The sequence below is a fragment of the Scyliorhinus torazame genome, chromosome 3, assembly GCF_047496885.1.
Source record: "Scyliorhinus torazame isolate Kashiwa2021f chromosome 3, sScyTor2.1, whole genome shotgun sequence".
NCBI lineage: Eukaryota > Metazoa > Chordata > Chondrichthyes > Carcharhiniformes > Scyliorhinidae > Scyliorhinus > Scyliorhinus torazame.
The window spans coordinates 130,929,647-130,957,598 of NC_092709.1; the positions used below are offsets into that span (position 1 = coordinate 130,929,647).

Below are 27,952 nucleotides of genomic sequence, written 5' to 3' on the forward strand. Positions count from 1 at the left end.
ATCCTCTGAAAATGGCCCAGCGCTCACCATCATCTTCTGGAGGACAATTAAGGATGGGGAAATAAATGCTGGCCTCGTCAGCAGCACATTGTATTTTTTAATTGCTCTAGTAAAAAGGCAGAAAATGAGGGGCCAACAGTGGAGTTTGTTATTGGGCTATAGATGTCGCTGGCTGGGCCAGCATAAATGCTCTTGAAATGAGTGACTTGCTAGGCCATTTCAGTGGGGGGCAGCTAAGAGTCAACAGCATCCAGTGTGGGTGTGGAGTCACATGTAGGCCAGACTGGATAAGAAAGGCAGATTTCCTTCCCTGAAGGTCATTCATGAACCAGATGGGTTTTTATGACAATTGGCATAAACATCGATAGAAGTAGCTCATAAAATACCTGCTAAATTATCAAGCATATAGTTCAGTAGCTTTCTCGTTCCATCTGGTTCTTGATAGAGGTTCAAAATATCCTGTGACAAAGGATTGCCTGTCACCAAAAAAAGTATTAATAATCTATTAAAATTGCGTATTTTGAGAATGCATCTGGTGACTTACTGCCACAGAATCAAAGATCATCTTGTCATTTCATTGGCTGATACAATTTGTACATTTACCCAATATCAGCTCAGTCATTAAGGTAAGGAGTGGCTGAGGGAAGTTCAGGAACGTCTTCCATGAGATTGGGATCAGGAACAAAATCAAAGTAACTGATTAGTTGAGAAGCAGTGTAAAAATTTTACATAAATCATTGACCTGCCAAATTGGCAGAGGAATTGGTGCATATCATGAAGAACACCAAGGGGGGTGTCGGTGCTCACTCCGAGGAGGCGGGGGGCTGGATGGGGAGGGTTTCAGAGATGGCAGCAGGCGGGGATCGAGAGATTTGAGGATCTATTTATTGATGAGGCTTTCCTGAGCTTGGAGGAGGAGATTGAGTTGCCGGGGGGGGGGGGGGGGGGGGGGGGGGGGGGGGAAGAATAGGTTCCAGTATCTTCAGGTGAAGGATTTTGTGCAGAAGCAGGTTTTGACCTTCCCGCACCTGCCTGCCAGGGCCTACAGGATAAGGCAATGTAGAGAACAGGAGTGGGAGAAGGGAAGGTCTCAGATATCGATATTGAGCTGATGGGAGTGGGAGGGGCCCCCGATAGGAGAGGTGAAGAGAAAGTGGGAAGAAGAGCTAGGTGGGGAGTTGGAGGCCGGGTTAGGGGAGGAAGCCCTGAGGAGAGTTAATGCGCCCTCGCTGTGCGCCAGGCTCCGCCTGATATAGTTTAAAAAGTGATCCACAAAGCACACGATTGTGTCCCGGATGAGCAGGTTCTTTGAGGTGGAGGATAGGTGTGGGCACTGTGCAGGGGGTCCTGCTAACCATGTCCCTATGTTTTGGACATGTGAGGGTTTCTGGCAGAGGTTTGCTGACATCAGGTCAGAGGTCTTAAAAGTGGAGGGTGGCGCAGAGTCCAGAGCTGGCGATCTTCAGTGTGTCGGAACACCCGGGAGCACAGGGGGTTAAAGAGGCCAACGTCCTGGCCTTTACCTCCCTGGTGGCCTGGAGACGGACCTTACTAGGGTGGAGGGACTTGGAGCCCCTGAAGTCGGGGGGTGGGTTCACGACATGGCGGGGTTTCTCAGACTCGAGAAAATTAAATTTGCCTTGAGGGGGTCATTGCAGGGCTTGTTCGGAGATGGCAGCCATTCATCGACTCCTTCGAGAAGAATTGGTTATATTGTTCTGTTTTTATTCTTGTTAAAAATTTGATGTGTAAAATGGTTAATATTATAAATGCCTCAATAAAATATTTTCGAAAAAAGAAAATATTTTTGCTACACCTGCATTCAGGTGCAATATCTCCAAATCAATACATTTTTAAAGAACATTTATGTTACTGCTTTCAAAGAGTCCATGAACCCTGAAGGACCTAGTTAACTGCATCCATTCAGGACTAGATGACGTCCGCATTACAAACAGTATGTCACTGGTTCAATTTTGCATTTCTATATATATTTATTGACTTTGGATTTCTGTTGCTGTACTCTTCATAACTGCTGTGATCATTTCATTCCTGGGAGAATTTAGAACTTAAATGGCTCCCAATTAAGATGGAGATGAGGAGGATTTTTTTTATTCTCAAAGGGTCGTGTTGTTCTTTGGAATTCTCTATCCCAGAGAGCATCGGAGGTTGGATCACTGAGAATATTCAAGGCGAAGTTGGGACAGATCTTTGGTACGCAAGGAAGTGAAGAGTTACAATGGACAGGGAAGTAAGTGGTGCTGAGGTCTTGATCAAATCAGCCACAATCTTATTAAATATAAGCAGCTACTTACCTTTCCTCCAATGGGTGTGTGTGTGCGCGCGTGTGAATAAACCTTTCCCCTTGGTGGAGAGATCAATGACCAGAGGGCATAGATTTAAGGTAAGGGGCAGGAGGTTGAGAGGGGATGAGAGGAAAAACCATGGTGGAAGTTTGTAACTCGCTGCCTGAAAGGGTGGTGGAGGCAGAGACTCTCAAAACATTTAAGAAGTATTTAGATGCACACTTGTGAACCCAGGGCATACAAGGCTATGGACTAAGTGCTGGAAAATGGAATGAGAATAGTAAGGTGGTTGTTTCTGACCGGGGCAGACTCGATGCATTGAAGGGCCTTTTCTGTGCTGTATGACTTTATTGGACAAAAGTCGCAAAACACAATCACCACCTCATGTTGTTCAATCATATATAGCCCCTCCCTTTTAAAACCTAAATCACAGAACAGGACAAACAAAAAAAAATACTAAACATGTGAAGTAACACTATTTTTTAAAAATATTTTAATTCTCCTTTTTCACATTTTCTCCCAAATTTGCACCCACAGTAACGAATATAATGTCAATCCCCATATCAACAACAACAATCCCATGTTCCCACCAACCCCCAAACAATTGCCTGCATGCTAACATAAACAAATAACAAAAAGGAATCAGGAATCACCAAGTACTCTCCCCCCCCCCACTACTCATGTTCGATGTTATCCAATTCTTGAAAGTGCATAATGAATAACGTCCATGAATTGTAGAACCACTCCATCCTTCCCCTCAGTTCAAACTTAACCTTCTCAAGAGTCAAGAATTCCAATAGGTCCCCCTGCCACGCTAGGGCACAGGGTGGAGAGGTTGCTCTCCAACCCATCAGGATCCGCCTTCGGGCGATCAACGAGGCGAAGGCTACAACATCTGCCTCCGCACCAGTTTCCAACCCCGACACCCCGTATATAGCCTCCCGAGGGCCAGTGTCCAGTTTCATGTGCACCACTTTAGAGATTACCCGAAAAACCTCCTTCCAATAATCCTCCAAGCTTTGGTCAGGACCAAAACAGATGAACATGGTTTGCGGGCCCCTCCCCCCCGCAACGTTCACACACATCTTCTACCCCCTCAAAGGGACGGCCCATCCTCGCCCTTGTGAGGTGTGTTCCATGTACCACCTTCAGCTGTATCAGCCCCAACCTCGCGCACGAGGTGAAGGCATTCACTCACCGGAGCACCTCACACCAGAATCCCCCCTCTGTACCCTCTCCCAAGTCATCCGCCCACTTTGCTTTGCTCCAGAGCAGTGGTGTCTTCTTCTCTTTCCAAAATAGCCTCGTAAACCACCGACACTACCCCCTTCAACAGTCTCCCTGTCATCAGCACTTCCTCCAGCAATGTGGAGGCCGGCTCCACCGGGAAGCTCTGTATCTCCTTCCCAGCAAAATCTCAAACCTTCATGTATTTAAACATTTTCCCCTGCTCCAGCCCACACTTTTCGCTCCCAGCTCCTTCAATCATGCAAACTGACCCCCAAGAAACAAATCTTTTAGTGTCTTAATCCCCTTCTCCTCCCATTTCCGAAAATTTCCATCCCACATCCCTGGCTCAAATCTGTGGTTCCCCCGAATCGGCATTTCCCTTAACCCTGCCCCCAACCCGAAGTGTTGCCGAAACTGCCTCCAAATTCTCAATGAAGCTATTATTACCGGACTCCGAGTATTTCCCCGGGGCCATCGGGAGCGGCGCAGTTGCTAGCGCCTTCAATCCCGACCCCCTACACAATCTCTCCTCCAAAGGGCAGCACGGTAACACAGTGGTTAGCACAATTGCTTCACAGTTCCAGGGTCCCAGGTTCGATTCCTGGCTGGCTCCCTGTCTGTGCGGAGTCTGCACGTTCTCCCCGTGTGTGCGTGGGTTTCCTCCGGGTGCTCCGGTTTCCTCCCACAGTCCAAAGATGTGCAGGTTAGGTGGATTGGCCATGATAAATTGCCCTGAGTGTCCAAAATTGCCCTTAGTGTTGGGTGGGGTTACTGGGTTATGGGGATAGGGTGGAGGTGTTGACCTTGGGTAGGGTGCTCTTTCCAAGAGCCGGTGCAGACTCGATGGGCCGAATGGCCTCCTTCTGTACTGTAAATTCTATGATAATTCTATTCTGACCCACTGGGAATCAACCCCTCTGACCCAGCACCGCACCTTCTCCACATTCGCCGCTCAGTAATAATACATCAGGTTCGGAAGACCCAAACCCCCTGCCTGCCTTCCCCTCTGCAGCAGCACCTTTCTAACTCTGGCCACCTTCCCTCCCTATATGAACGAGGTAATCATTCCTTCAATCTCTCTAAAATCGGCAGGCATTGAAAAATAACAGGAATCGCCGCAACACGTTCATTTTATCCGCCTGTATCCGACCCACCAGTGACAGAGGCAGACCATCCCACCTTGCCAGATCAGCTTTCACTCTCCTCACCAAACTAGAATGTTGTACCGAGGGAGCCCCCCCCCCCACCCCCAAACTAGAATGTTGTACCGAGGGAGCCCCCCCCCCCCCCCCCCCCCCCCACCCCACCCCCCCACTCCCAAGCAACCTGCACCCCCAGGTATCTAAAGTGAGTCCCTGCCCAATAGAATGGCAGCCCCCCCACCCCCGGCCGGGACACCACAAAATACTCACTCGTCTCGATTTAATTTGCACCCAGAGTAAGGCCCAAACACCCGAAGCAGCTCCAATATTCCCCCTATTGACACACACTGTTCCGACACGTATAACAAGTCATCGGCATTTAAGGACACCCTATGCTCTATCTACCTCCCCCTCAACCCCGCTGCCCTACCCCTTTCCATACCCCCGAACCTATTGCAATGGCCAACGGCTCAATCGCGAGTGCAAACATCAGGGAGGACGGAAGACATCCCTGCCTAGTCCCACGGTGGAGAGAAACGTATCTCAAGCTGATGTTGTTTGTGCGGACACTTGCCCTCGGCTCCTTATATAGTAGCTTTACCCAGTCCACAAATCTTGGTCCAATCCCAAACCACTCCAGAATGCCATCAAGTACACACATTCTACCCGGTCAACCGCTTTCCCGCCGTCCAATGCCACAACCACCTCTGTTTCCTTCCCCTCTGCCGGTGCCATAACCTCGTTCAATACACTTCTAAGGTTCAAAAAGAGCTACCTTCCTCTCACGAACCCTGTCTGATCGTCACCTGTTACCTTCGGTAGGCACTCCTCCAGCCTGCCCGCCAGTACCTTCGGCAATACTTTTGCGTTCACGTTTAAAAGTGATAGGGGCCTATACGACCCACACTCCGTCGGATCCTTATCTTTAAGCAACTGGGAAATCGATGTCTGCCCCAAAGTTTGCCTCCTCAAACATCCCCACCATCAGGGGTGCCAGCTCATCCTTGAATTTTTTTATAATATTCCACCGGAAACCCATCCAGCCCTGCCAGCTTCCCCGACTGCCTCCTCCCAATCGCATCTTTTATCTCCTGCTCCACTATCGCTCCTTCTAATAAAGCCCTGTCCCCCTCCCCTAACCTCGGGTCCTCCAGCCTATCTAGAAATTCCTGCATCTCCCAGTCTCCCTCAGGTGGCTTTGACCTGTACAACCTCTCAGAAATCCTCAGAGACCTCGTTAATCAGATCCGGTGCCACCACCAACTTCCCTGCCCTGTCCCTCACCTGAACAATTTAACTTGCCGCCACCTCCCTCCAAAGCTGATCCGCTAACATCCATGTCTTCTCTCCATGCTCATAAACTGCACCCTTTGCTCACCTCAGTTGGTGCACCGCCTTCCTGGTAGATAGTTGGTCAAAGCTCTCGCAGTTCATTCCTCTTTTCCAACTTCGCTGGGTCCCCATCTTCTGCATAACTCCGATCTACCTCCAGCATCTCATCTATTACCCTCTGCCTCTCCAACCTCTCCTCTTTGTCCACCCTGGCCTTAAACGAGATCACCTCACCCCTCATCACCACCTTTAGAGCCACCCAGACAACTGCCTTTGACACTTCACCCATACAGTGGAAACCTACATATTCCTCAATTACTTTTTCAATTTTGTCACAGAACCTTCGGTCCCACATCCAATTCCCACCCCGGCCTCTGTACTATCCCCTTCTCCAGTACCATACCCACCCAATGCGGAGCATGATCTGATACTGAAATTGCGGAGTACTCCGACCCCCCCAGCCAGCAAAGACTTCCCCACCACAAAAAAGTTGATCCGCGAGTACACCTTATGGACTGCCGAGCAAAACAAGTACTCACGCTCCTTCAGGTGCAGAAACCACCAAGGGTCCACCCCTCCCATTTCCAGCATTAACCCAGCCAGCGCTTTCGCCCCCTCCTGATGGGACCGGCGAGCGCCGCCATGACCTGTCCAACCTTGGCTTCTGCACCAAGTTCCAGTTCCCCCCCACTATCAGTTTGTGTGTGTCCAAGTCGGGGATGGCCCCAAACACCTTCTTTGCGAATCCCACATCGTTCCAATTGGGACCATATACATTTACCAGCGCCACTAACCTCCCCGCCAGCGCCCCCGTCACAATCACATACCTAACCCCCTGATCTGCAACCACATTCTCCATCTGGAACCGTACTCTTTTGCTGACCATTACCGCTAACTCTTGAGCCCATCGTCAAATCCAGATTGAAACACCTGACTAACTCAGCCCATTTTAAGTCTCACCTGGTCCTTCACCCTCAAGGGGAGTCTCCTGCAGCATTGCTACATCGGCTTTCAAACTTTTAAGATGCGCAAGCACCCTTGACCGGACCTCCTAACCCCCTCACGTGCCACGTGACTATCCTAACTGGGGGTCTCTCACCCCCTCCTTCTTATCCACCATCATCATACCACCGGGCCCTGCCCCATGAGCCTGACCTGCTCCCATCCATTATTAACATCGAACCCCTCCCCTTCCCTCCCAGAATCCCCCCTGCACTTATTCGCGGAAAAACGTCTCCCAGTATCGATCCCTTCCCTACCCCCTTACTCGCCTCGTAGACCCATCGAAATCTGCTAACCAGGCTCCAATGTCCACAGTCCTCATCTCACCTCACCTCCGTTCACTAGCCGATATTAGTTAGCTAGCGTGGGTGGTGAAGTAACAAACATAATGGTCAAAAAGCATTTTCCTGAAAACAGAGGTTGGGTAACGGGGAAAAGGAAAAACTATTAGTAAACTTCAGAAAAGCAAGATAGGGTCATTCATATGTGTATAATGATACGACTCCTGACCTTTCAAACCCAGGGTCTGTAACTGGAACAGTCTTCCTAGTTCGTAAGGCAAAACCCGTAACAGATTGTTATTTAAAAGCAATTCCCTGTAAAGAAAAAATATTTTTAAAAATACAAAACATGTAAATTATATATGACATTAGAACAAGTTGCTGAAGGTCGACACCACAGAGGTAGTCTGCTCTCAAATGAAGCAGCTTCTGTGCAATATTTGGAGTGGGTTTCCCCAGAAAATTTTGAAAAACATTGCTTTGGATAAGTTCAAGAAATAAGCTTTAAAATGTCTGAAATTTATCCCACAAAATATACATGGATTATCCATGTATATTCCATCCATACAAAAACAAGACAAATCTAACAATCTAGTATTCAGTGTCCCTCTGAGCCACTCTTGTGGCTCCGTATAAATGAGACATAAGAGGCAATGAGGATTAGTATTAGGTCAACAAAGGTAGTTTTAAGGGATTTCTATTTGTATTTGTAAACATTAGAAATAAGGCATCTTTCTGAAAGGCTTTAGTTTAATGTTTGTGGGCCTGGAAGAGTAAAAACCTATAGTTAGATTCATGCAAAATAAAAGGTGTTTGTACATGTGGAGGTTGGTTAAGTTCCAACTGTGCTTAGACCATAAGACATAGGAGCAGAATTAGGCCACTTGGCCCATCAAGTCTGCTCTGCCATTCAAACATGGCTGATATTTTACTTATCCCCATTCTCCTGCCTTCTCCCCATAACCCCCGATCCCCTTATTAATCAAGAACCTAACTATCTCTGTCTTAAAGACACTCAGTGAATTGGCCTCCACAGACTTCTGCGGCAAAGAGTTCCCCAGATTCACCACCCTCTGGCTGAAGAAATTCCTCCTCATGTCGGTTTTAAAGGAATGTCCCTTTAGTCTGAGGTTGTGCCCTCTGGTTCTAGTTTTTCCCCACAAGTGGAAACAGCCGCTCCACATCCACTCTATCCAAGCCTCGCAGTATCCTGCAAGTTTCAAGAAAATCCCCCCTCATCCTTCTAAACTCCAACGAGTACAGACCCAGAGTCCTTAACCGTTCCTCATATGACAAGCTCTTTGCTCCAGGGATCAATCTTGTGAACCTCCTCTGGACACTTTCCTAGGCCAACACATCCTTCCTTAGATGCGGGGCCCAAAACTGCTCACAATACTCCAAATGACGTCTGACCAGAGCCTTACACAGCCTCAGAAGTACATTCCTGGTCTTGCATTCTAGCCCTCTCAACATGAATGCTAACACTGCATTTACCTTCACTGCCGACTGAACCTGCACGACTGAACCTGCACGTTAACATTAAGAGAATCGTGAACAAGGGCTCCCAAGTCCCTTGGTGCTTCTGATTTCCTAAGCATTTCCCAATTTCGAAAATAGGCCATGCCTAAATTCCTCCTTCCAAAGTGCATAACCTCACACTTTTCCACATTATATTTCATTGCCCACTCGCCTAGCTGATCCAAATCCTTCTGCAGCCCCCCTGCTTCCTCAATACTACCCGTCCCTCTACAGATCTTTGATCATCTGCAAACTTAGCAACTGTGCCTTCAATTCCTTCCTCCAGATTATTAATGTATATTGCGAAAAGTTGTAGAAAGGGCTACGCCATGAAGAGTAAATATATAGGCCAGCAGAGACAGAGGGGTCTTACCCCCGGCGATGTCGCAGGCCACTATCTCGCTTATACTGAAACGGAATAACCAGAGGCATGTGGGTCCGACAGGCCGATCTCTTTGATTAACGCAGACACTAAGTTACTGGCCAAGATCTTGGCGTCTAGAATTGAGGACTGTGTACTGGTCGTGATTGCGGAGGACCAAACCGGGTTCGTAAAGGGCAGGCAACTGGTGGCCAATATAAGGAGGCTGCTCAATGTGATTATGATGCCCCCGGAGAGCAGGGAGGCAGATGTACTGGTAGCAATGGATGCCAAAAGGACTTTCGACTGGATTGAGTAGGACTATTTATGGGAGGTGCTGGGACGTTATGGGTTCGGGTTGGGATTCATTGACGGGGTTAGGCTGCTATATCAGGCCCCAGAGGGGAGTGTGAGGACGAACAGGACGACATCTGACGACTTCAGACTGCACCGCGGGACTAGACAGGGATGCCCCCTCACCCCACTGTTGTTTGCGCTGGCTCTAGAGCAGCTGGCAATTGCTCAGGCCTTAAAGGGACTGGAAAGGGCTGTTTCGGGGGGGGGGGGGGGGGGGGGGGGGAGAAGAGGGAGGAGGAGAAGAAGAGTGGAACATAAAGTCTCGTTATATGCGGATGACCTGCTGTTATACGTGTCAGACCCAATGGCGGGGATGGACGGAATCATGGAAACCCCGAGGGAATTTGGTCGGTTCTCAGGATATAAACTGAACATGGCAAAGAGCGAGATGTGGGTAGTGCAGGCAAGAGGTCAGGAGAGTAGGCTGAGGGGGCTGTCATTCAGGCTGGTAGGAGAAAGCTTCAGATATTTAGGGATACAAGTAGCGCAAGACTGGGATAAGTTGCATAAGCTAAACTTGTCCCGGTTGGTGGAGCAAGTGAGGGACGAGTTCTGGAGATGGGATGCGCTCCCGTCGTCATTGGCGGGAAGAGTGCAGACGGTGAAGATGTCGAATCTCCCGAGGTTCTTGTTCGTATTTCAGTGTCTCCCCATTTTCATTCCGCGGTCCTTCTTTAAGAGGCTAGATAAAATTATCCTGGGATTTGTTTGGGCGGGAAAGTCCCCACGGGTGAGGAAGGCGATGCTCGAGAGGAACCGAGGAGATGGGGGGCTGGCGTTGCCAAACTTTAGCAACTACTACTTGGCCGCTAACATGGCCATGGTAAGGAAATGGATGGTGGGTACGTGGTCGGTGTGGGAGCAGATGGAGGCTGCTTTGTGCAGGGGCACCAGTTTGGCAGCCTTGGTATAGCACCTCTGCCGCTCCCGCCAGCATGATACTCCACCAGCCCTATAGTGGTGGCGGCTCTACGGATCTGGGGCCAGTGGAGGAGGCATATAGGGGAAGTGAGAGCATCAGTTTGGTCCCCAATCTGCGGTAACCACCGATTTGCCCCGAGGAATATGGACGGTGGGTTCCAATTATGGCGGAGGGCAGGGATTGCGAGGATGGATGATCTGTTCCCAGAAGGGAGCTTTCCGAGCACGAGGGTGTTGGAGGAGAAGTTCGGGCTGGCGAGAGGGAATGATTTCAGGTGCAGGATTTCGTACGCAGATTGGTACCATCCTTCCCACGCCTCCCACCAAGGGGGATCCAGGACAGGGTAGTTTCCAGAGGAGAGGGGGAAGAGTCTCCGACATTTATAAAGAACCAATGGGAGCAGTGGAGGCACAGACCGAAGAACTGAAGCTTAAGTGGGAGGAGGAGCTCGGGGGGTGGGGGAAGAGATAGAGGAGGGAATATGGGCAGACGCTTTGAGTAGAGTAAACACAACCGCAACATGCGCCAGGCTCAGTCTGATCCAGTTCAAGGTCGTACATCAGGCCCACATGATGGTGGCCCGGATGAGCAAATTCTTTGGGCTGGAGGCCAAATGTGCTAGACGTGCCGGAGGACCACGAACCATGTACACATGTTCTGGGCGTGTCCCAAACTAAGGAGGTACTGGCAGGGACTCGCGGACGTCATGTCCCGGATATTGAAAACTAGTGTAGCAATGAGTCCTGAGGTGGCAATTTTTGGGGTTTCAGAGGACCCATGAGTCCAGGAGGAGAAAGAGGCCGATGTCTTGGCCTATGCTTCCCTGGTAGCCTGGCGACGAATACTGTTGGCATGGAGGGACTCAAAGCCCCCGAAGTCTGAAGTATGGCTTTCGGACATGGTGAGCTTTCTCGGGCTGGAGAAAATTAAGTTCGCCTTGAGAGGATCGCTGTCAGGGTTCGCGTGGAGGTGGCAGTTATTCGTTGACTTCTTCGCGGAGAAGAGGGGGGGTTAAGGTAGCGTAGAGTAGGGGGTTGCTTAGGCAGTTTCTTGCGGGAGGGGAGCCGATGCTCGCATTGCGTCTTATTTGCTATTTGTAGACTACGGTATAATGTTGCTGTTTTATATGCCAAAAATACTTCAATAAAATTGTTTATTTAAAAAAAATATAGGCCAGCAGAGGAATGCGGTGTTGCTTCGCAACTGGGACCTTGAAGGCCGAGAAGCTTCATCATTTTAGTTTTAGCGGAATTTGTGGCCAGTTGGAGACAGGATCTCGGTGTGAACATCTCTCAACTCTGCCAGAAGACTGGACAGGAGCGTCAAAGAGGCAGGTTTCTTACCAAGGAATTGGGACAGAAAGAATGGGTTAAGACGACTGGAGTTAAGTGAACAGAGACAAAGGTATTGTCGAGAAAAATTAAAGGAGTAAACAAAATGTTCGGAGTTGGAGATAATTGCCATAACTAGGTTTAAAATGGGAATGCAGATTTCAGAGGTAGACCATATGAATGTAATTTTGAGATAGTCCGGGAATCGCGAGTTAAAGCAATTATGAGCAGTTTGCACAGCAGTCATGACAAAGAAGTTCTAATGCAGTGTTGTGAAATCCTGGATTGGAATTGCTGTTAAAATAGAGCAGAAGGTTTGTTTAAAACTGCCATTGGGAAAATCTAGTTTGGATTTTGGAATGTAAACCACTAAAAGGAAAACATAATTATGGGAGAAGATTTTAAAGTGTGTTTTGGGGAGTGGAATGTGGAAACTCATATGAAAATCATCTGGGGGGATTTTGATGAAACTTGCACATGATTGTAGGTGAAAGTCACTGCTCATCCAGACTCCTGGACAGGACCATGGTGTTCCTCCAATCGCGACCGTTGGTTATAAAACTGATGACTGCTAGATGATCCCAGGAAGCTTATTTGATTACTTGTGAGACAAGAAAACAAGCATAGATTGTCAGACACAAGTTCTTGAGTTACACACCGAGCAGGGTGGTCGGGTGCTTGTGGGATTTTGCATACATGTGGCAGCTTTCTTCCCTCAGACCCCGCAGAGATAAAATGTACTTGGAAGTTGCTTCCAAATGGTGTGTGTTAGCAAAATTGTTCTTCTGCCAGATACAGAAGTATTGCAGACAGTTATTCTTCATGCCAGAAATGAACTTGCTGGAGCAGCCAACATCTATTGAGACCCAATTCTAGTCTGGAACATGCCTGTCTTCAGGTTTCCCTCATTCAGGGTAGCAGCTAAGTTATCAGAACAACTCCTCTGAAAACATAAATCTGCATGTGGTTGGTTGGGGGGGCATCTGGTAGAGAGGAAGGCCAGATTCATGGATGTACTGAATGGTATGGAATGAGTCGAATGTCACCAGGAGGTATTGGATGCGCTGCCGCTATCTTTGGCCTTTAGTCAAAGCCATACAGGTGCTCATCGTCACACTTGGCCCCGATGCCAACAGGTGTGTCTTGGAGGCTCAAACATGTGGAGCAATTGCATCTGACCTCATTCCCATTCAGACAGCATCAGTGAAAGGTCTCAGCTTCAAAAATAATGCTGAAATGGTCAGAGTTCAGATGTTTCTGTTAACATAGATCCTGTGATTTAGTACACTTTGTCCCTGATGTAGACTTTCAAACAATGCATTCATCTGCAAGACTGCTCTTAAGTTTAAGGTCTTGAAAAACTTGTACAAGAGACTTTTGATTGCAGCTTCTGTTGGAATTTTTTGTTGCATGGTAAAGGTTTTGTAGTTGGTTAAAATTTATGTCTAAATTGTCGTCTTAATCTCTCAATATATACAAATCTTACTCAAATGATCTCTACATTTATAACAGTTGCTTCAAGAGCCTGTTCTGTATTACTTGCAGTGCTATAGAATTCATCCAGTTTGATTTTGGAATAGATTCGACATCACAAAAAGATTGGAAATCTATATTCTGTGATTATTTTCTGCCCACCAGGCTTTGTTCTACGTCAAGAGTGGATACATACATAAGCTAGCTAACGACATTGCATCATTGGTCGGTGATGTGAATTCAGCCATTTGGGCCACTTGCACCCAAAAAAAAGACAGCTCTGAAGCAGTCATCGGGACTCAAAACCTTAACTCTGTTTCTCTCTCCACAGATGCTGCCAAGCCTGTTGAGTTTTTCCAGCATTCTATTTATTATTTAAGATTTTCAGCATCTGCAGTATTTCGCTGGTTAATGCCATTAGAGTAGTTTTACATAAATTAGTTTATTAAGGCTTGAGATGAATTATAGGACGTGTACGGAGTAATCATTATTAACCGTTAAACGTGCATTTTTAAGACATAGCAGTAATAAGTAATCAAATGTGATTTAGGATAGCTAACTTGACCAAAAGGACGTCACTTCTGATATCCTGTCTTTGTGAAACAATCCAGGATTCTGGTTTTGCTGTCCTGTTTCTCACAGACAATGAGTGCACAGCAAATTACTAGTAAACATAGCTGTCAGGATGAGGATCATTCATGGGCTGCTCGCAATTCCACTGGGTGAAGTTTGAGCATTGCTTGCAATTCTATTGGATAAATTTAAACGTAGCAGCTTCAGGGATTGGATCACATCCAGCTGGGGTGGGCTATTGATTTTTGAAAGTTGTATAAGTATTGTGTTTTTATCTTTGTTGAGCAGGAAGATCTTGGCAGATATCCAGATCTGTTCTCAGTGTACACGTAACAAGTTTGATTAAAGAGCCATCTTGTCCAGATTGTTGATGTGTCTTTTGCCCTCTGCACCGAGTTGAGTCACAGGGAATAACCCCACGTGGTAGCCGACTCAATACACAGGTCTTGAAACCTCTACTACAATTGCTACGAATGCACCGTATTCATGTTGGCATTTTAGTTAAAAAAGCACGTTTTCAATTTAACACAAATCAACTTTTCACCTTTTTGCACGCAAAGTAACATGGCTGGCAACTAAAACATGTTTTATGTCACTAAGTTTAGTAAGTATGCACATGTTCTATAAAATCACTATCTCAGCAGGCAGTTTTCAGTGCCACCCATTAGATTTTCCAATGCTTTGCCTTCCCAGAACTACCCTTTCCTCTCATGCTGTGACCCCTTTTCACAATCATCATCCAGTTAAGGAGGGAATGACTTGAGTCTGAATTGTTATGGTTTCATTTTTTAAATCTTCTTGTGAACAACTACAACAAAAGGAAAAAGCTTTTTTAAAAATTGCAGATCCAAACACCTCATTACCAAGTTGTGTAGTCAAAAACCAGACAGATCAAACTTGCATGTTATTAGTCAATTGCAGAAGCCACAGGAAATGGAGTCCTTCCCAAATTCATAATCTGAATTATTCAGTCATAGATAATGACTTATTCAAGATGGTGGTTTAAAACAGCACGAAGAAAACCTTAAAAAATGCTGAAGCCACAGAAAACACTCATCAAGACTATGCAAATGATCACTAGCCGTTCTAATCTTACGGAGATCATAGTTATACAACAACTTGCATTTCGTTTCAAAGGACGCTGTGCAAATATAACACTTAAGCTATATAGAATCATAGATAAGGAGATATTACATAAGATGACAAAAAGCTTGGTTAAAAGGTGGGTCAGTTTGAAGGAAGACGGTCTTCAAAGAGACAAAGAGGTGGAGAGGCTGTAGCCACTTAAAATGGCTAACTCCGGATTTAAAATGGCGAACGGCAAAGGCTGATTGGAAAGTCAGCCAACAGGACAAAAACGAGCAGCTGCAGGTTGACTGTGTATTCACCTCTGGAAAGGCCAGACAAGATCGATACCAGCAACCATCAGCATAACATAACACCAGCCATCTGCATACTAATGAGCAATCCCCGGAAACAATGAGCAACATTTAGACACAAAGCAAAACCAGACTCTTCGGCGCCAGCAGAAGCCTACACAAAGACCACCTCAAGACCGCCCATCGATCAGGGAACCGCTCCAGCATTGGAGAAAATCGAACCAAGTGATTGGGACAAAGTCCAATCACTTGGGACCAGGTACAGGGTCCACCCCGAAAGGCGGGAAGCCCCTGGGGACTATAAGAATTGAGCCCCAAGTTCAAAGTGCTCTCTCTTCCAGCTCACTTAACTCTTCAACAGCCGCTCAAAAACTGTAAGTCTTACTTCAACGCTCGCTACGAGATAGGCGCTCCTAGCTACCAATCTGTACCAACTTCGAATCCCGCAGGTTCAGAACCCGAACAAAAGGCCATTCGTTTCCCTGACCTGGTGGGCCAGTTCAGAGTTAAGTATTGGCCTGTTAGTTTTAAGAAGGAACTTAGACGTGGAATTTATGCATGAGTAGTGATTACTGTGTATAATAAATGTGCTTTGATTTAAATCTTACTAAGCGGTGTATTGGATTATTGATCATTACTCGGACTTGAACCACGTGGCGGTATCATAAAGATACCTGGCGACTCAAGAGCAAAGGTAATAAAACAGAGCAATTGAACTAAGGCAAAGTTAGCAACATTATTTGGCGACATCCTGACGGGACCCGATCTAGAAGTGGAAAACCACTCCGGGAGAACCCAGAATTTGAATTAGAGATCCAATTGGAAACAGAAAACCAACAGTGTTCAAGCAGTTCTGTTCAATACTCATAATTCGGAAGTATATGTATGCATGCGTACCTAACCGGGCGATCAGGTAAAACCGATAGATTTTTTGTTGGACAAAACTGTCGGAAGTCTGTATTTTGGAAAGTAGTGAAAGCCTTACCCATATTTACAGCACCGCCTTAATACCCCGTCCCAAATTTGAAGAGCAGCATTCAGATTAGAACCCCTGTCCCAAAATTTGAAGAGCAGCATTCGGATAGGAAAGATGGCAATGTAGGCAATGCAGCCCCTAATGAACCCAGAGGAATTTGCGGTCGCAGCGACCAGCAGCAGTAGAGTGGGACAATGTCCCATTTGGGAGGAAGAGATCAGGAAATATCTCAAAGGGGAAGGATGGCCCCTTTGGAATGAATTCTGTGATAACGAGGAATCAGGCCCCGGGAGTATAGGACATACTTGGTGGGAGACCCTGAGCGAGATCCACAAAAAGAGCTTAGGGAAAGTTCGCAAGCCGAGGGCAATCGTGTCCTGCCTGGCACAATTGCGAGGCACAGAGGAGGTCGTTAGGACGCTCCGGAAAGAAGTTGAGGGCCTACATCGAATGAGTCAGGTCAATAAGCGAGGTAGAAAAGGAGAATTTAGAATTGAGAAGGAAGTTGGCAGCAAAAGATGTAGACGTGGAGGATGCCAAAAGGGCTCACCAGTCTTGTCTGGCGCACTTAAGCAGCTTCCAGTCTCAATACGAAAAGGCCTATCAGGACACGCAACGTGCAGTCCTGGTACGAGAAGGAACGGAAAAACAGGTAGTAGAGGCATTACAGAAACAGTGTAGTGACCTCAAGGCAGCATTAAGAGCACTCCATGCTGCCACCACAGAACAAAGACAAAGCACGCTAGATCACGCAAAGTGCCGGAAGCAGATTGCAGAGCTGCAATCACTGCTTTCTGTTCAAAAAGGTTTCCAGGAAACCTTTGGAGAAAAATTAGATCAGGAAGACGGCCCTGATTGGAAAGAATTGAATGAAACAGCGCAGAGATATGTTCAGGGAACATGTGCGCAGGGAAAGCCACAAAAAAGAAAAGCGTGCCATCCCCCCACACAGCAGATAGTTCACGCTCCAATGAACCCAGAAACCACCCACCACACAGCCACATCAGACGATGCGGAATTTCTATATTCCACCCCCTTAACAGTGACCCAATTACGGGACACGTGCGATAAGATCACACCGTTCCTCCTCACCTCAGACCCCCACCATTTCTTTGCCACAGTTAAGCATCAGGCGACCATGTACGGCTTGGATGAGCGAGAGCATGTAAAGCTCAGTTTTAAGTTTAGACCCTTCAGTAGCAGCAGCCCTTCCCGACCCACAGAATGTAGGAGGAGGCACCCTTGCAGAAATGCATACCGCGATCCTGGGTGCGATCGGGTATAACCGGAGTGACCCCGTAGATGGCCTCAACAAATGTAGGCAAAAGAAATCCGAGCACCTCAGAGTTTGCTGGACGCCTGTGGATCCACTTTGCAGCAGTCTTTGGAGACTTAGACCGCGCCCATTTGTCCCCAGACAACATGGCCAAATGGACCCGCACCCTTATCTCCCGTGCCACAGAAACAGGACAGAAAGCCTGCGCGAGTTATGATCCCTCAGAGGAGGCCCATAACGAGAAGTGGGCAGTGAAAAGATTGTCCCGCACGTGGGAGCAATCTATACAGAGCAAACCCACAGTCCAGAATCCCGAGGAAAACCAGGCCGGCGCAGATATGCAGCCAGTAAAAACAGCACACCAAAACCCCGTATGGGTGAACGAAGGAAAGAACAGCCCCCCCCCACCCAAGTCACAGGAGTGTTACAACTGCAGACAGTTGGGACACTTCGCAAGAGAGTGCAATGCCCCTAAAAAGCCACAGAGAGCCCAGCAGACGGACACGGAGTAAGAAAAAGACAGAGCCCATTCATAGCGTTAGCGCCTGTTCAGATCAGACGGACTTGACCGGAACGGACTGACGGTGTACGGGCTCCCCCAGTTGGGTCTGCGACACCCTTTGGGATAAATCTCAAAGGTAATAGAAAGCTTATTAGAGCAGGGCATACTTGGATCAGTAGCCTCCACTAATAATGCCCTGATTTGGCCAGTGAGAAAGCCCGATGGATCATGGCGACTGACCATCAATTACCGGGAACTCAACAAAGTCACCCCCGCAGCAGCCCCCACAGTAGCCACAAGTCCCGAGACCATGCTCAAGCAGGGACTCAATTCCCAATTCTTTACGGTTTTGGACGTCAGTAATGGATTCTAGTCCATTCCATTGGCAAAGGCGTGCCAGTACAAATTTGCCTTCACCTTTAAAGCACAGCAGTACACATGGACATGCCTGCCACAAGGATTGCACAACACCCCCTCCATTTTCCACCGACAACTGGCAAATGGTTTAGCCAAATTCTGTCACCCCGAATGTCTGGTACAGTATGTAGACGACCTACTACTGCAGAGACACCAAGGAAGAGCACATTGAGCTTCTACCCGAACTCCTGGAACTATTACACCCAATCGGTTGTAAAGTCAACCCCAAAAAGGCCCAGATTTTGGAAGAAAAGGGGATATATTTGGGAACAATTATCACACATGGTAAACGAGAGATCGAGCATAAAAGGATTGACTCGATTGCTAAATTGCCCCTTCCCCAGAACGTTTCAGCACTCGGGTCGTTTTTAGGACTGGTTGGCTACTGCCGAAACCACATTGACGGTTTTGCCAGCAAGGCAGCACCCCTCTCAGACCTCCTAAAGAAAGGAGCCCCCTGGGAATGGCTTCCGCAGCATACGGATGCTGTGGACTCTTTAAAACAGGCACTCATAGCAGCCCCCGCACTACAAGCTCCAGACCCGCTTTCCCCTTACGTCAGAGGTAGCGACCACAGACCGCACCCTATCGGCCGTGCTCCTCCAGGATCGGCACGACCAGTTAAGGCCCGTAGCTTACGCCTCCAGAATTTTAGATGCTATGGAGCAGGGATTTTCAGCCTGTGAGAGGCACCTGCTCGCAGTATTTTGGGCAGTGCAGTATTTTTCATATATTACCGGACTGAACCCCATCACAATTCTCACCGAACACACCTCCACCCAACTTTTACTGGACGGACGACTCAAGGACGGTACAGTAAACCAGATTAGAGCAGCTAGATGGACCCTTCTCTTGCAGGGATGGGACATCACTGTGAAAAGGACAAAGACGCACACCTACTTTGCCGACAATTTACAGTACCCCGGAACCACCCATGAATGTGAGATTATCTCTCCACACCACAACACAGGCCCCTTTATTGCTAAAACACTCCCCAGAAAGATAGGTAGTTCAACCCAGAGCCCCCAGCACACGGACATGTGTGATCCCATAAGGATCTATGTGGACGGATCTTCCACAGTCTTGGATGGGAAGCACATAACAGGTTGCGGTATCTATGTCGAGGACGCGCAGGGACGTGCCCTTGAGGAAATATCGTGGCAGCTTCCAGGCCACTTAGGCGCGCAGGCAGCAGAGCTCGCGGCCATCGCATATATAGTTGAACACCCAGATTCCTTCCCCAGCCCAGCAGACATATACTCGGACAGCCTCTATGTCTGCAACAGCCTCATGGAATTTCTGCACCTGTGGAAAGCAAGAGGATTTGTTTCCGCAGACGGAAAACCCCTCCCCTCAGCCCCATTGCTCCGTCACATCTTAGAGCGAGTCCAGAACAGGGCTTATGGGATAATCAAAGTCCGCAGTCACCATCGTTCCTCCCCCCCTGGAAATGTGAAAGCCGACGCACTGGCTAAAGCAGGTTCCAGGCACGGATATTGTTGGACACTCCCCGAAAGCGCACCAGTGAGTGCAGTTCAGGTCTCACAGACAAAGATCAAGGATCTAGTAGAGGCCCAGAAGCAGGACAGCAATCTCAAGGAGATTGTAAAAGGAAAATATCCAGCTCCCTATGAGATTCAAAAATGCACTGACCACACATGACGGTGTGGTGTTAAAAGACACCCTTCATGTGGTTCCCGAATAGAACAGGAATCAACTGATTTGTTTGTTCCAAGACAGTCATGGACATCAGGGAATCAATGCCACTACAGCCCATCTCAAGCAGCTTGGTTGGTGGCCGAATTTAAAGGATGATGTAAACCATTACATAGAGAATGGTCTTATCTGTGCCCAGAATAATCCGGACAGATATGCCACAAAGGCTCAACTCAGCCACACCCGACCCGTTAATGGCCCTGGACTAACCTCCAGATCGATTTTCTAGGACCATTGCCCCCTTGCAGGAATGGCTATAAATATGTACTTGTGGTAATTGACACATTTACGAAATGGGTGGAAGCATTCCCAGCCCGCACAAACACTGCAAAAATCACAGCCAAGATTTTAACCCACCACATCTTTACAAGATGGGGACTCCCCCGCAGCATTGAATCCGACCAAGGTTCCCATTTTACGGGACGTGTCATGCAGAACGTCCTCACGATATTTGGCATCACCCAAAAATTCCACATAGCATACCACCCACAGTCGAGTGGTATCGTGGAGCGCATGAATTGGACCCTAAAATCCACCCTCAGAAAAATGGTCCAGCAGAACACCACCACTTGGGACTCAGTTCTCCCTTTCGCGCTGATGTTTATACGCAACAGAATTTCTACTTCCACAGGTTACACCCCACACACGCTCATGACCGGGCGCCCCATGAAAGGCACAGAATATTTGTTAGGTTTAGACTTGACCAGCCCCGAGGTGACGGCCCTCACACGCGAGAAAGCAGTACAGCAATTAGTTGAAAATGTTAAAACGGCTCAGCTAGCAGCCGCAGTAAAATTGGGCACCAGAAAGAAAGAGCAAGGCTTGTTTCGACAAGGCAGTGCATGCGACTGAGTACAGTATAGGACAGCAAGTTATGCTCTCTGTATATAACCCCAGCACATTCCTGTCACGAAAAATCTCGGGTCCATACTCCATTGCGGATAAAGTAAGCCCTTCTGTATATAAAATAAAGTACCCCAATGGTAAGACTGCATGGTTCCATATAAACCAGCTGAAGGCATATGGAACACAGTCTAACCACGCACACCACGTCATGCTCGACGCAGCACACCACACCCCGCCCACCGCCAACATAACCCTACCATCCCCCAACACGTCCAGCCCAGCAACGGACTCGACCTCGACTCCACCCCCTAAATATACACTCCGCCCCGGAATGCCCATAGACTGCAGCAGCAGAGACAGCGACTGTGACTCGGATGATAGCCACAGCACGCCTCCCTACTATCCCCATGCAACAGGACCCACCCCCAGCGATTCAGACTACGATCCGAGTGATCCCTTCATGATCACTGTCCTCAGCAAACCCCACCACCAACCACCGAACTACACTGACGACCCCGATTCTGTCCCCACACAGCTAAACACCAATTACTGGCACCGCGATAACTCGTTCCGACTCGTCCGCAACGACGAGAGCAACCACACATCACACCACACAGCCCTTTCAGCCCTCATACACTCAAGAGTTTGGCACCCGGGAGAAGGTGACGACCTTGGGTCTGACTCCCATACAGAGAACCCCTTTGCGAACCTGTTCGCAACCGAGAACGGAGGTGTCCAGATGATGTTTAAAGGAACCGCTTGGGAGAAGTGGTGTCCTTTCTGATGGAACCTGCAGAATGTTTTATGTTGTTTGTAAGTTTGTTCAATGTTGTATGTCCGACAGGAGAATTTTTTCTCACTGTCCCACGCCTAAATCGGCCAAAACCTCTGCAGACTTGCCTACAGAGCCTCACCATTGCCAGACACTAGTTCAGCAGAAACCTCAAGAGCTTGTCTGCAGAGACTGGTTAAGGAACCAGACGCCCGTTCGTAACTGCCCTTCTGGTTCGAAGGTAGAACCAATATGGCAGCCCCCCCACGATGACTACATTTCTTGCCCGTTCTAGTCAGTTGCTCAGGCAGTGGAGAAACGTCCTGGGACCCGCCCTGCCTGGGAACCCCCTCTGGTCAACTACGCTCGGGTAGGGCAGACACGGCATTGGTAGCCGTCCTACCCGGGGACTCCATCCAACTCTTACCCGTCACGGCCCATACGCACCTCATTTTGGAAATTTTAGTTCAAAAAGTTGTGTTTTGTTTCAGGTAACCCTTGGGTTGCCAACCACATGCTATTTACATACTGAAACATTTGGATGGTAAATCGCACAGTCTGCGAGACGGGAATTGGTAAGTGTGTCTTGTTCTAAAATTCGATTTTTGAAGAAAAAAAAATGAGAGTCACACATAGTGACCAATTATAAAGGGAGTAATTGGCACTACAGGACAGACACTCTATCGTAAGAGATATTAAACAAAGATAGTTACAGACACTATGCTTGATTCCACAGAACTCCAGGACCGGAGAAGAGAAGAAGGAAAAGGAAACAGAAGAGCCATGAGGACTTCCTTCATCATATTTATGGACATTTGGTTGCGCGTGAACACGAACCCCATGATTTCAAGCTCCCCAGCCGTTAATGTTTCACTTCCCCGCAGTACCCAGAGCCCAGTCACCAGCGACACCACATCATCTTGGTGTGCCAGGTTTATAACCTGGTACTCTCTGTCCTATGCAATAGAAACATTACTGGTATTAGCGATACTCTGCTGCGTAGTGCAGACTATGCGTCTACGGAAATGGAGAAGGAGAGCCTACCGCGCTCGAACCCTGGTATATAGGATCAGATCCCCGCGATCTATAATAAAGAGCATTCACTTGCGTTTATTGTAAATAAAGAAATGTAAAGAACTATTCATGAGCAAATTGTACGATCCTGAGCTTGACTGCCAAGCCAGGAAAAATGTGTATAAACTGCTATGATTTTGTTTGTATGGTTGAGGATGTTAGGGTAATGAAATGTTTAAGTGAGTGTAGTGTGTTCAGAATAGTTAGGGGTTCCCAGTTTGTTTTGTAATGCATGCCCCTGTTTGACATAGCGCCCTGAGGATTGTTAGTTAAAAAAAATTTGCATAGCTATGGTCAGTGCAGAGGCCATGAAGGAAGTGCCCCCCCCCCCCCACCCGAGGTCAGGGAATGGAAAGCAATATAGTTATGTGATCCTTCACGCTTCGCGTTAGGATCACAAGGAGGGAATGTAGCCACTTAAAATGGCTAACTCCCGATTTAAAATGGCGAACGGCAAAGGCTGATGAGAAAGTCAGCCAACAGGACAAAAGCGAGCAGCTACAGGTTGACTGTGTATTTACCTCTGGAAAGGCCAGGACAAGGTCGATACCAGCAACCATCAGCATAACATAACACCAGCCGTCTGCATACAAATGAGCAATCCCCGGGAACAATGAGCAACATTTAGACACAAAGCAAAACCAGACTCTTCGGCGCCAGCAGAAGCCTACACAAAAGGAGGTGAACGACCACCTCAGGACCGCCCATCGATCAGGGAACCGCTCCAGCATTGGAGAAAATCGAACCAAATGATTGGGACAAAGTCCAATCACTTGGGACCAGGTACAGGGTCCACCCCGAAAGGCGGGAAGCCCCTGGGGACGAGAAGAATTGAGCCCCAAGTTCAAGGCGCTCTCTCTTCCAGCTCGCTTAACTCTTCAACAGCCCTTCGGGCGGGGATTGGAAGAATGGGGGACCTGTTCATTGACAGGACGTTTGCAAGCCTAGGGGCACTGGAGGAGAAGTTTGAGTTACCCCAGGGAAATGCCTTTAGATATATGCAGGTGAGGGCTTTTGTGAGGCGACAGGTGAGGGAATTCCCGTTGCTCCCGGCACAAGAAGTTCAAGATAGGGTGATCTCGGGTGTATGGGTCGGGGAGGGCAAGGTGTCGGAAATACACCAGGAGTTGAAAGAAGAGGGGGAAGCGCTGGTAATAGAGTTGAAGGGTAAATGGGAGGAGGATCTGGGGGAGGAGATCGAGGAAGGTCTGTGGGCTGATGCCCTAGGTAGGGTTAATTCCTCCTCCTCGTGTGCCAGGCTCAGCCTGATACAATTTAAGGTGGTCCACAGAGCGCACTTGACGGGGGCGAGGTTGAGTAGGTTCTTTGGGGTAGAGGACAGATGTGGAAGGTGCTCAGGGAGCCCGGCGAACCATGTCCATATGTTTTGGTCATGCCCGGCACTGGAGGGGTTCTGGAGAGGAGTGGCGGGAGCAATATCTCAGGTGGTGAAAGTCCGGGTCAAGCCAAGCTGGAGGCTAGCAATATTTGGAGTAGTGGACGAACCGGGAGTGCAGGAGGCAAAAGAGGCCGGCATTCTGGCCTTTGCGTCCCTAGTAGCCCGGCGAAGGATCTTGCGAATGTGGAAGGAGGCGAAGCCCCCTAGCCTGGAGGCCTGGATAAATGATATGGCTGGTTTCATAAAGTTGGAGAGGATTAAGTTCGCCTTGAGAGGGTCTGCGCAGGGGTTCTACAGGCGGTGGCAACCGTTCCTAGTCTATCTCGCGGAGCGTTAGAGGAAGGTAGGTCAGCAGCAGCAGCATCCTTTGGGGGGGGGGGACGACTGCCTGGGAGGGTGGATGAGCAAGAGATAACATGAAGGGTTGGGGAAACTGGCACGTACGGGTGAGGGCCAGTGTACAAAGCTGTGTAAATATATCATTTTGCCAGGTATATATCTTGCTCTGCGCGATTTCTCTGGTTTTTTTGTTACGAGGGGGGGGGGATATTGTTTGTAAGGGAGAAAAATAGTGTTAAAAAACTTTTAAAAATATATATATATTTTTTTAAACTCTTCAACAGCCGCTCAAAAACTGTAAGTCTTACTTCAACACTCGCTACGAGATAGGCGCTCCTAGCTATCAATCTGTACCAACTACGAATCCCGCAGGCTCAGAACCCGAACAAAAGGCCATTTGTTTCCCTGACCTGGTGGGCCAGTTCAGAGTTAAGTATTGGCATGTTAGCTGTAGAAGTAGCTTAGACGTAGAATTTGTACATGAGTAGTGATTACTGTGTATAATAAATATGCTTTGATTTAAATCTTACTAAGCGGTGTATTGGATTATTGATCATTACTCGGACTTGAACCACGTGGTGGTATCATAAAGATACCTGGCGACTCAAGAGCAAAGGTGATAAAACAGAGCAATTAAACTAAGGCAAATGTTAGCAACAAGGCCAAGAGGTGTAATTAGGGAAGTCCAGAGTTTGGGGGGGCTGGGCAACTGAAGGTGAAACCACCAATGCAGAGTGACTAAAATTGGAGATACTCAAGAAGCCAGAATTAGAAGAATGCAGATAGCTTAGTCGCGGGGTTGAAGGAGACTACACAGATAGAGGGCAAGAACAAGGAAAATTTTGAAAAATCAAGGGTAGGAATTTTAAAATCAAGATGTTGCTTGACTGCTTCATGTAGCTCAGCGGAGTGGGACTTCCATACTTGTAAAATTTCCGTCATGAATTTAGATATTTATAGAAATTCACAAAGCAGTGTTGCTTATTTCAGGATTGACCCGTTGAATAGTTCTTCAGGAAAAATAAAGATGATCACGACAAGCTAAACTTAATAGACAAGGGCAGCAGACACACGCAAACTCCACCACCTGGAAGTTCAACTCCAAGCCACACACCATCCGGACTTGGAAATATATCTCAGTCCCTTCACTGTCATGGGGCCAAAATCCTGGCATTCCCTCTCTAACAGCACGGTGGGTAACGGCTCAAGGCAGCAGCTCACCACCACCTCGTCAAGGGCAATTAAGGATGGGCAATAAATGCTGATCTTGTCAGCAAAGCCCACATCTCTTTAATGAGTAAAAACAATTGAGATGTTTGCATCCATTCTAATTGTGAAACTAGCCCATGAGAACTTCTGACATGCAATTGCCAAGCGTTTGCAGTGTAATTGGTCTTTATCACTTACCTGAGTGACACCATGTTTCCAAGCTCAGCTGGTAAACTGCGCAGTTTATTGGATGATAGATCCAAGTAAGCTAGATTATAGAGCTTGGCAATATCCGGTGGAATGCGTGCAAGGTTGTTGTCGTTCAGGTGCAGTGCAGTCAAATGGGTTAAAGACCACAGTGAAGTACTCAAGCTCCTCACTTTACCTGATTGAGGAAAAATAATTTAGCAAAACAAAATTAGTGATTTTACCTAGACCGGAATTTCAAAATATTTCTGCTTACACGGACTACATCATAATATTAGATGCCGATTACCCATCAGAATACTGGTACGCGAGTCTTTTCGTAACAACCCTGCAGAGGCTCCAAACTTAACATGAGCATTTATAATCAGCTAGATTTCTGGTCCGTGGTCATGGCATCTTTAAATCGGTCCAGAATAACTGTTCAGGTAGCATTGCTTTAACCTTTATTGGACCGAAGCATAACTTATTCCGAATTAATAATGATTTCTGGAAACTTGCAATGGGGAGCAATAGGGTCGGGAACATCACAGCAAAACCCCTTTTAGAGCTTCGGGCAGTAGAAACCCAGTTGAATTTTCCCCTTACAAACCCAGGATGCCACCAGTAACTGAGAATAGCCAGCTCAGAGGCCTGGAATAAAGGCGATTTCCCAAGATGTATAACCAACTACATTTAATCTGAGCGACTGAGAGATCAGATTTTAAAGAAGCAATCGTTTTCCATGTGAAACGGCCAAATAGTAAAATATTTTAGTCAGCATACGATTATGTTCAAACACTCAAAAAACTGGCAATTTATCACAAGGCTGGTTTGTTGTGAGAAAAAGTGTTGCAGGTGAGGATCTTCTGATAAACAGTTACGCCATGTTTTTAAATCTAGATACTAGATCGGTGTTGTAATTTATTCTTTGTTTGGTGCAGTGAATGACAGCCTGGGACTTCCCACTCCCTTCCTCCCCTACCCCACATTTATTTGTTACCAAATTTATTTAATGAATTTGCCATGAACACAAATTTTGATTCAAGGGGCTCACAGTATTCTAAATGGGGCCTAACTAATGCTTTATAAAGCTTCAGAAGTACATCCCTGCACAAGTAGGCTTCAATGAAGTTACTGTGAAAAGCCCCTAGTCGCCACATTCCAGCGTCTGTTCGGGAAGGCTGATACGGGAATTGAACCCGCGCTGCTGCCTGTTCTGCATTACAAGCCAGCGATTTAGCCCAGTGTGCTAAATCAGCCCCTTGAATCAAAATCAAATATACCCCTTGAATCAAAATTTGTGTTCATGGCACATTAACATGTGTCGCTCATCAAATAAATTTGGTAACAAATAAATGTGGGGTAGGGGAGGCCAAACGGTCACTTGACAATCTGCACATATGCAAAGCAACAGGCCCCACAGTGCAGTGGGTTTACTGGAAAACTGGCAGTCTACATTGTGCATTGTTAAAACACTGGTCACTCCCAAAACTCAAGCCGTGATTTAAAAGTACAAACGACTTCAGTCAATTAACTTCAACAGTCTGCAAAGCCAGCAGGGAATAGAGAAATGACTGAAACACAACAAAGCAAAAGGAAATCAAGTGATTCTAAAATTAGGACAGGAAATGGTGCAGCACAGGAGGCCACCATTCTGCCCATCAAGTCTGCACTGGCTCTCTGAATGAGCCCTTCACTTAATGCCATTCTCCCACCATCTGCCCGAGCTGAACCTTTACATTTCAAATTTTCACACGAATGGAACATTCCCATTCAACCCTGCAAATCGCTGCATAAGCGTGGCCTAAAAACACACACTACCCGAGGAAAACAAAGTAGCATTCAAGAGCCACATTCTACTCACCCGAAATTTCTAATTCTGCCCAGTGTGATTTCTTTCCATTGGCTGCCTCTTCTATTGACATGATTGCATATATTCTATGTAGATCTTTTGGATCATATTTTTCCTTTGGCATTCCTATTAGGTCTAGGGAGAAAAAATCTCTGGTCAATACAACAGTTTGCACTTTGCTCTT

The 27,952-nt window shown here is 47.4% G+C and overlaps 1 protein-coding gene across 3 annotated transcripts in view; it reads right to left on the reverse strand.

Moving 5' to 3' along the window:
* Positions 1-27,952, reverse strand: part of cnot6l (CCR4-NOT transcription complex, subunit 6-like) — a 187,502-nt gene that overhangs the window by 79,541 nt on the left and 80,009 nt on the right. For all 3 annotated transcript variants that reach the window (XM_072496208.1, XM_072496209.1, XM_072496210.1), the window contains exons 2-5: positions 27,781-27,903; positions 25,929-26,115; positions 7,520-7,605; positions 387-476 (exon numbers count right to left, since the gene is read on the reverse strand). In XM_072496208.1, coding sequence (XP_072352309.1) covers positions 387-476; positions 7,520-7,605; positions 25,929-26,115; positions 27,781-27,892 — 475 coding nt within the window. In that variant the 5' untranslated portion in view covers positions 27,893-27,903. The remainder of the gene's footprint in view (positions 1-386; positions 477-7,519; positions 7,606-25,928; positions 26,116-27,780; positions 27,904-27,952) is intronic.